The sequence below is a fragment of the Leucopleurus acutus genome (genome assembly GCF_964270905.1).
Source record: "Leucopleurus acutus genome assembly, chromosome: 16".
Lineage (NCBI taxonomy): Eukaryota > Metazoa > Chordata > Mammalia > Artiodactyla > Delphinidae > Leucopleurus > Leucopleurus acutus.
In genome coordinates this window covers 15,372,312-15,382,002 of record NC_139158.1, presented here as the reverse complement: position 1 = coordinate 15,382,002, position 9,691 = coordinate 15,372,312, and the positions used below count along the sequence as shown (strand labels likewise).

General features: G+C 59.3%; 1 protein-coding gene across 1 annotated transcript; it reads left to right on the top strand.

The window, feature by feature from the left end:
• Nucleotides 1-2,294: 2,294 nt before the first annotated feature.
• On the top strand, nucleotides 2,295-9,137 carry TRIM72 (tripartite motif containing 72; the record flags this gene model as incomplete). Its single annotated transcript, XM_082857594.1, has 6 exons — nucleotides 2,295-2,684; nucleotides 5,372-5,467; nucleotides 5,556-5,786; nucleotides 6,604-6,626; nucleotides 7,528-7,646; nucleotides 8,560-9,137. 6 exons carry the CDS (start codon nucleotides 2,295-2,297, stop codon nucleotides 9,135-9,137), a joined length of 1,437 nt encoding a protein of 478 aa, XP_082713720.1.
• Nucleotides 9,138-9,691: the final 554 nt, after the last annotated feature.

Sequence of the window (9,691 nt, the reverse complement as noted above, 5' to 3'; positions counted from 1 at the left end):
GTCATAAAAGCAGAGCTGTGCTAAGAGCTCTCTGACTCCTGGGGAGATTTGTTTACTTGCCAAAAAGTTGGAGTAAGAAGATCTTTAAGGGGGGCTTCCCTGGTGGTCCAGTGGTTAAGACTCCACACTTCCATTGCAGGGGCCATGGGTTCGATTCCTGGTCAGGAGCTAAGATTCCTCATGTTGCAAGGCGTGGCCAAAAAAAGAGAAGACTTTTAAGGAGGGAAGGGGGACAGCTGCTTCCTTCTCCTTTATAAGCAGGGAAAATAATTCTTCCTTGATTCTCACGTACGGGGTGTCTGGCTACTCTCATGGGACAATTGACCTGGCTCTTGTCGAAGCTCAGACTAACAGAGACGGAGAGTGGTCGAGGGAGAAATGAATAAATCCAGGAAAAGGCTGAGAGGACAGAGTGAGTCTCTGTATTTCTTCATTCACCAAGTATTTACTGAGCATCTGCTGTGTGCCACAGACTTTGTTCAAAGTTGGAGACGAGCAGCGAACAAAATTCATATTCTGGTAGGAGGAGACAGACAAGAAACCAACAAGTAAAATATATCACGTGTCAGATCGTGATAAATGTTATGGAGAAAAATAAAAAGGGGAAGGGAGACGTGAGATTTAAAACCAGGGAGGTAGGAAAAGCCCCACTGAAAAAGTGACACGGGGTAAAGATCTGGGGGAGGAGGGGGAGGCAGCCACGAAATAACTGGGGTTTGAAACAGTGTTCCAGGCAGAGGGGAGAGAAATGCAAAGGCCGAGGCGGGAGTGAGCAGAGGGAGAGGTGAGTGATGACTAGGGTGTGAGGACTTTGGTGGGTTTTTTTGGTTTTTTTTTTGCGGTACGCGGGCCTCTCACTGTCGTGGCCTCTCCCGTTGCGGAGCACAGGCTCCGGACGCGCAGGCTCAGCGGCCATGGCTCACGGGCCCAGCCGCTCCGCGGCATGTGGGATCCTCCCGGACCGGGGCACGAACCCGTGTCCCCTGCATCGGCAGGCGGACTCTCAACCACTGCGCCACCAGGGAAGCCCCTAGGACTTTGGTTTTTAAATTGAGATTTGAAGGATAAGCCTTGAGGCTCTCGGCTGCAGGCTCTGGATCTAGTTCATTCATTTATTCAGCTGTCCCTCTATCACTCATTTTCCAAGCACTTAGGGAGGCCCACTTTGCCCCACAGCTTGTGCTGAGCACTGGAGACACCAACAGGGAAAAGGCTCTCCCCTCAGCCCTGCAGGAATAAAAACTTTCAGGGTTGGGGGAGGTTCTATTCTCCCGCATGTGGAAATAATACTGCCGGTGTGACTTTGGAGAGCCTTAAGCCTGGGGAATAAGTGGGTGACAAGCTGGGGAGGGGCCACAGGCAGGGAACGGGGGAGGCTGGAGAGTGTGGAGGCTGGGGTGAGGGAGAAAGAGGAGACTCCCTTCAATCATGTTTCTGTCTTTTCCGTGGTATGAGAGGCCCTGTCTCTGCTGGCTCTGAGCTCTGGCTCCAGGCTGGGCAGGGGAGAGGACAGTGGGATGGGCCAGGACAGGTGGCCTTGACATGTGATGCTTGTCCGCTGACAGCTCAGTCCTCACTTTTAGAACGGTTTCCAGAAGTGATGGAAGGGGATGGGCAGGGCAGCTAAATATAGTCCTGGGGCCAGAGGTCAGTCTGGGAGGGTCTGTCTGCTATTCAATGCGGGCCCATCTCCCGTGGTGTCCCTTGTCCTCGGTCTGAGCTCGGTGCTTCCTTCTCACCTGTCTTCAGACACAGATCTGACCCACCTACAGTTAGGCCTGACCTTGACTGGGCCTCTTGCAAGTCTCTCTTTGTCCAAGATCTCCAACCAGACCTGTGAGTCCTGCGGGTCCTGCCGGCCTGGGGATATGGGGGAGGGGAGGGCTGCGGGCCCTGGAGAGGTGAGAGGAGGGGAGGGGGGAGGGGCGCTGGAGAATCTGGGGTTGGGGCTGAGGCCTGGGGCTAAGTCGGGGGAAGGACAGTGGGTAAGACCGTGTTTGCAACCCAGCCTCGTGTTTAGGAACTGGGATTGAGACCGGGTCCCTGATAGGGGGACCGGGGCTGAGAAACGCAGTTGAGGCTGCCTTTGGGACTGAGAGGGAGTCCCCTTCCCTCCCTTGGCCGGTACCAGAGTCCCTTCCTGTTTGAGATGAGAGGCTTCTATAGGCTGGGGCTCCTCCCTGCGGGGCTGCCAACCCGGCGCGGGGCTGCCAACCCGGCCTGGGGCTGGGGCTGGCCCGGGATTGTGGCTCCGCTAAGCCTCCCTGACCGACACCTCCTTACCCAGGCCCGCAATGTCGGCTGCACCCGGCCTCCTGCACCAGGAGCTGTCCTGCCCGCTGTGCCTGCAGCTGTTCGACGCGCCCGTGACAGCCGAGTGCGGCCACAGCTTCTGCCGCGCCTGCCTGGGCCGCGTGGCAGGGGAGCCGGCCGCGGACGGCACGGTGCTCTGCCCGAGCTGCCAGGCACCCACGCGGCCGCAGGCGCTCAGCACCAACCTGCAGCTGGCGCGCCTGGTGGAGGGGCTGGCGCAGGTGCCGCAGGGCCACTGCGAAGAGCACCTAGACCCGCTGAGCATCTACTGCGAGCAGGACCGCGTGCTCGTGTGCGGCGTGTGCGCCTCGCTCGGTTCGCATCGCGGCCACCGCCTGCTGCCCGCCGCCGAAGCCCATGCGCGCCTCAAGGTGCGGGGCCGGGCGGCCTCCGGTGGGGGGCGGGGGCGGATGGGGTTGTTGGACGGGTCGGGGCCGGGCCGATCGGGCCTCTTGAGCTTCAGGGCCCGGGGCGCATGGAGTTGCCAGGTACGCGGGCAGGGCGGGGCGGCTAGGGAATGGGGGTGCTGATGAGCTCAAGGCGGAGCTTGGCGGAGACCCGAGCCTTGAAGAGGCGCTCGGAGACCGGCCTCGGCGGGATAGGCGCGCCAGCTGGAGCGCGCCGGAGATGCCGGGGACTCAGCCGTAGGGCGGAGTCTGCGGAGCCGGGGGCTGAGCGAGGACTGAGTCGGTGCCCGCGGCCCAGGCGCGCAGGCTCTGCTGCTGGGCACAGGCCCGGGTAAGAGGGGCGGGGCTGGCCGGGGGGGGGCGTGGTGCTGGGCGGGTTGGGCACACAGTTGCTGGGCGGTGGCCCCCCCTGCGCCCCTGGAGCAGCAGAGCTTGTGCGGGCCTGACCGTCATCAGATGTGGCCTAATCCAAGGGGACCCGGGAGGCCAAGGCACGCCTGGGTACGCACCTCTGTGCACAGGCCCAGGTTGGCACAGAGACCCAAGTCCAGGCTGTTATTGTGATTGGAGCTGGAAGTTCCGAACGCTTCCAGAGCCCACACACAGTTGTGCGCCCCGAGGTTGGCGATCTCCATGGAAGCCCAGCAAAGACACCCAGACATTGGCAAATGGGGACACAGGCACACGCTGGCTCAGCTGCCATACGTATGGCAAATCACACGCATGCAGCTACGGGAGGGTTTAGGTATACACAGGCCCGAGGAGGTCTGTCATGAAGCATTTATAGGGTCGTTGGAAGAATAAACGACAGGTGCAGGGGCGGGAGGAGGCGGGGTCTGGAGGCGTGGAGCGGTGCAGAAACTGCCAGCGTCTTCTCGCGCTGCTGTTTGGGGGGGTGGGTGGGGGGGTGGGGGGTAATCTTTGCCCACAAACATCAGCGTTGCAATGCACTTCTCCTTGGCCTCCAGACTCCTAGAGGGGGTAGATCCCGCCCTGAGGATGGTATTCGAGGGCCCCATTCTCTCCCAGGGGCCCAACTTCACCGTACCTCCGGCTTCAGCCTAGCACAGTCCAGCTCGGTGCTGGCTGGTGGTCCCTAACCCAGTGCAGGAGCCTCCTCCACCCAGGAGCCCTCCCTGCCCAGGCTCACCTCTGCTGATAACCACAGAACTCCCATCCTTATCCATCTTTATCTGTGAAGAGAGAACAGAGTCTGTGAAATGGGACAGGGCAGCAGGCAGCCCAGGAGCCTCCAGGGGGCAGGTGGGGTGGGATACAGTCTGCCAGGGTCTGTACCAGCCCAACCGTAAGCCACAGAGAGGGGCTGGCTGGAGGTATGAAATGGGGATCCCTGGAAGGAGCCTGAAGGAGGAGTGGGGCAGGAAGCCTGGGGTGGGACTGAACACCTGGGTCCTTGGGGAGGAAGAGGGGCTGGGTCCAGAGACCATGTGCCAGACCCAAGTATGGTTGAATGGGATCTGCCGGGTGAGGGGGACACTCACACCCCCCTGAAGCCGTGCTGCCTCCTCCTGCACGCCTCGGAGTAGGAGACAAGCCTGTCGGTAAGATCCACCACACGCCACGTCGTGGAGCACTGCTCCCCACACCTCCTCACTGCGGGATGTTCTGAAAGTCTCTGTGCAGCCCCCAGCTTCTAGGGTGGCATTGTGCTTGGTCCCCATGGCTCAGCCCTTCTGCCCATGAACCTCGGATGGCTGAGAGCCACCAGGCCCACCCTGTCCTGCAGCAGGCAGGGCTGTGGCCCTGCAGGATGTCTGGGGCAGGAGACTGACCTGGCGGCTGGCCACGGGAGCCCATGGTACAATTCCAGTGGGGATTCATCAGCAAACAGTGCTTAGAGGGTCTCCCAGCTTCCTTTAGGGGGAGGTGGGAAGGAGGCTGCCAATTTGTCACAACCAGAGGTGAGGTGGGGATGTCTGTTCCCATTCTGCAGAAGACCAAACTGAGGTTGGAAGCCATGGAGGCATGGCTGATTTCAGGGCCATGGGTCTGATTCCAGGGCCGTGCACCTCCCAGCAAACAGTGGCTTTGGCTGGAGGTATAGGAACTCCCCTACACCTGCATTTCAGGAATCACGACCTGACAGGCCTAGGGTAGGAGCTGACCCACAGATATGTTTGGTTCATTCATGCAGGAGACATTTTTATTAAAATATCTACCCCAAGAGCGCACCGGTGTGCAGGGAGGCTGATTAGGGCGTTTTGCTAAGGTTCTGCTTTTAAGTATAGGGTGAAGGCCAGGAATAGGAGGAGGCTGCATTTCTTCTTTTCACATCCTCTGCTCACCACTGAAACCTGCTGTGTGCAAAGCCCCTGCCCCTCCAGTGGAGGAGACCAAACCACATTTGTGATTATCATCCTCACAGAGACCTGTGCTGGGGGGCTCTCTGCTGAGGGGATGGAATCAGGGAAGGAAGGCAAGGCTAGGGAGGACTTACCTAGCCAGACCACAGGAGGGTGAAGCATTCTAGACCTCAGAACCAGTACCGGCAAGGGCTTGAGACCAGCGAGCGTGTATGGTAAGATGCCAGTCTGGCTGGAAGAGAAGCTGGCGCTGAGGCTGAGCCAGAGGGAGCAGGCTAAGTGAGGGAGGTGGGCAGCAACATCACTTCTTTATGTCTTACCCCCCAGACGCAGCTCCCACAGCAGAAGCTGCAGCTGCAGGAGGCATGTATGCGGAAGGAGAAGAGTGTGGCTGTGCTGGAGCATCAGCTGGTGGAGGTGGAGGTGAGGGGCTCCGCACAGCAGAGCCCGGGGACTGGGGGTCTAGGCTGGGGGTTCCCGGCCAAATGTTTTTGTCTGTCTGTCCCCACAGGAGACAGTGCGTCAGTTCCGGGGGGCCGTGGGAGAGCAGCTGGGCAAGATGCGGTTGTTCCTGGCTGCACTGGAGGGCTCCTTGGACCGCGAAGCTGAACGTGTACGGGGTGAGGCAGGGGTGGCCTTGCGGCGGGAGCTGGGGAGCCTGAACTCTTACCTGGAGCAGCTGCGGCAGATGGAGAAGGTGCTGGAGGAGGTGGCAGACAAGCCACAGACTGAGTTCCTCATGGTGAGCACTGGGTGGCTTTCCTCTCTGCCCCTCAGCCAGGGTTCAGGTCTCAGAGACCTCATTCCATTGTCAGGCAGGGACCCTGAGGTCCAGAGAGGGGCAGGGGAGAGCCAGTGTCACACACTGAGGAGGGGTGCACCCCAAGATGGCCATTATGGTTGTGTAAGTTGGGCACTGCACAAGGACACTATATCTAAGTGGGCACCATTCATATCATAGATATTGTAGGTCTGCATATTTATTAGGACAATTTTTTTACCAGGTGGAATTAGTTTCTTGAGGAAGGGGGTACTTTATTCATTTTTTAAATTAAAAAAATTATTTGTATTTATTTTATTTTTGGCTGGGTTGGGTCTTCGTTGCTGCACGCAGGCTTTCTCTACTTGTGGCGAGCGGGGGCTACTGTTCGTTATGGTGCGCGGCCTTCTCATTGTGGTGGCTTCTCTTGTTGTTCTAGGCATGCGGGCTCAGTAGTTGTGGCTCGCAGGCTCTAGAGCTCAGGCTTAGTGGTTGTGGCGCACGGGCTTAGGTGCTCCGCGGCATGTGGGATCTTCCCGGACCAGGGCTTGAACCCGTGTCCCCTGCATTGGCAGGCAGATTCTTAACCACTGGGACACCAGGGAAGTCCCAGGAGGGTACTTTTTTCTAATTCACACAGAGGTAAAAGGCTAAGGGCGACCTTGAATTCTAGGTTTCTTTTGTCTTCTCTGATTCTTCCTGGTCCCACACTTAGCATTTCTGTGGTCCACCCCACCCTCAGGAGTCCCCAGTGTCCCCACTGCCGGCTCAGCTCCATTCTCTTTTTCTCTCTTTCCAGAAATACTGCCTGGTGACCAGCAGGTGAGATCAGCCTGGCCCTGCCCCCTTTCCCACTTTGCCCTTGTCTGCCAGGGACACTGGCTGGCTCACCCTCTACTCGTATTCAGTCCACTGCGATTCCCTTGCACTTTGTGTGGATGTAGAAAAGAACCCAACCCGTCCTTCTCCTCAGGGACCTCCCAGACTGGTCCTGGAGACAGACAGGGACACAGCACACAGGAATCACTCAGTGCTGCTGTGGAGGGGAGGGGGTGGCCAGGGCAGGTTTTCCGGAGGTGTGCATTGTAGAGTTGGATGCTGAAGGAGTGAACAGGAGTTGGCTAGGTTAAAGAGTTGGTGGAAGAGCATTGCAGGCAGAGGGAACAGCAGTGCAAACCACTAAGAGGGAGGGAAGATGAAGCTGGTGAGGCAGGAGGGGCCCAACTGTGAAGGGCGGAGGAGCTGGACCTTATCCTAACAGAAGGCTTTAAAAAAATTCTAGTAAAATATTCATAACATAAAATTTACCATTTTAACCTTTTTTTTGTTTTTGGCGCGGCTTGTGAGATCTTAGTTTCCTGACCAGGGATCGGCAGTGAAAGCACAGAATCCTAACCACTGGACCACCAGGGAATTTGCCATTTTAACCATTTTTTTTAGTGTATATTTTAAGTTCAGTGGCATTAAGTACATTCACGTTGTTGTGTAACCATCACCGCCATCCATCTCCACAACTTTTTCATCTTCCCCAACTGAAACACCAACAGAGGAGTTTTAAGCCAGGATGTGATGTGGTGGGGCTGGTGTGGGGGGGACCCTGGAACTCCACCGTAGCACGCATCCTCCTCTCCTCTGGGTACTCCCGCTTGCCCTCCCCCAACCCCGTGCCTCCTCCAGGAAGTCCCTTCGCACACACCCCCCCGCCCCCCCCCCACCAAACCAGGCTGCAGAAGATCCTGGCAGAGTCACCATCACCTGCCCGTCTGGACATCCAGCTGCCCGTCATCTCAGATGACTTCAAATTCCAGGTGTGGAGGAAGATGTTCCGAGCTCTGATGCCAGGTACTGGGAGGGTCTCGCTCTGGGTTTGCGTTTGTAACTGTGTGGTTGATGGGAGGCTCTGGCCACATGCAGAGAGGCCTCCCAATTCCAGCTGGGGAGGTCATCCAAGAAGGGCCCACTGCCCCTTTCCCTTGGGGTTTCCCTGCACCTTCATAACCTGTGCTCAGAGAGGGATCTGAGAGGGCATGGGGTTTTCAGGTGGGTGACTGACATGGTGAGGACACTGCTTACTGAAAGGATGTTGCTGCCGGCAGCAGGGGAGGCTGGGGCCCGGGTTTGAGCCCTGCGCGATCCTTGGCCTGTCCCTGCCCCTGTTGGCCAGTGGAGATGATGATCCCTGCTAACTAGGGGCTGAGGACTTGCAGAGATGGAATCCTGCGGTCAGACACTGACTCTGGCCTGTGGCTGGGCAGGCCCAAGGGCTCAGCCTCCTCTCCCCAATAGCTAAAGCACATTGGGGTGCTGCAGGCTCCAGGCTCTAGGACACGTACACAAGGCTGGTGCAGCCCTCACTTGTGGGAATGGAGGGACCTCCATTTTATCCAAGAGAAGACTAAGGCCCAGAGACTGGATCAAGGCTGAGGTCACACAGTGGGGCGAGGTAGGGACTTGCCTAGGACCGGGCTTCCTGACCATCTCCTGCTCTGGGGCCTTAGACGGCGAGTGACATGCCTTGTATCAACTTACTCCTGCCCACAACCCTGGAAGGAGGCAGTTATGGCCTCGTTTTACAGCTGAACAATCTGAAGGCCTGAGAGGTGTGGTCTTCGGCCCCCACCAGTAAGCAGAGAGGGGCTCACTTCCCAGAGATGCCGGGAGGATTAGAGGAGACGAAGCTGGCCCACAGGTGGGTGGGCAGAAGGCTCGCGGGAGCCACACCCGCAGGGCCTGACCCTCCTCCCTCCGGTGGCAGCGCTGCAGGAGCTGACCTTTGACCCGAGCACGGCCCACCCAAGCCTGGTGCTGTGTGCCTCGGGCCGCCGTGTGGAGTGCTCGGAGCAGAAGGCGCCGCCGGCCGGAGAGGACCCGCGCCAGTTCGACAAGGCCGTGGCGGTAGTGGCGCACCAGCTGTTCTCCGAGGGCGAGCACTACTGGGAGGTGGAGGTGGGCGACAAGCCGCGCTGGGCGCTGGGCGTGATCTCGGCCCAGGCCGGTCGCCGCGGCCGGCTGCAAGCGGTGCCCTCGCAGGGGCTCTGGCTGCTCGGGCTGCGCGAAGGCAAGATCCTGGAGGCTCACGTCGAGGCTAAGGAGCCCCGCGCCCTGCGCACCCCCGAGAGGCGGCCGACGCGCATCGGGATCTACCTGAGCTTCTGCGATGGCGTCCTCTCCTTCTACGACGCCAGCGACCCCGACGCACTCGAGCTGCTCTTCGCCTTCCACGAGCGCCTGCCCGGGCCTGTGTACCCCTTCTTCGACGTGTGCTGGCACGACAAGGGCAAGAACACTCAGCCGCTGCTGCTCGTGGGGCCCGACGGCGGTGGCGAGGCCTGAGCCACCCGCCGGGTTTGGGGAGGGGTGCGGGGCCCTGCCGCCCTGGAAGGAGAGACGGGTCGGGTTGCCGGGCTTGAAGGCAGGGCGGAGGGGGTTGGGGACCCGGGACTCCAAGTGTTCTTAGAACTTTGGGGTTGGCATGAACAGGGGACTGCCAGCCAGGGGTTGGGGTGGTGGTGGGAAAGGGAGATCTGAAGTCAGGTCAGTGGGGGAACTCCACTTGGGGAACCAGGAAAGCCCAAGGGTTCTGGCAAGAAACAGATTGGGGAAGGGTCAGGGGGCTTGGGGAGAATTGCGGGGAGGAGCTGGAGAACTCTGTAGAGCAGCGGTCCGCAACCTTTTTGGCACCAGGGACCGGTTTCATGGAAGACAATTTTTCCACGGATGGGGGTTGGGGGCGGGGGTGTGGGGGATGGTTCAGGCGGTAATGCCAGCGATGGGGAGCGCAGATGAAGCTGCGGCTGGCTTACGTGCAGCCCACCTCCTGCTGTGCGGCCCCGGTTCCTAACGGGCCACAGACTGCCACTGGTCTGTGGCCCTGGGGGTTGGGGAGC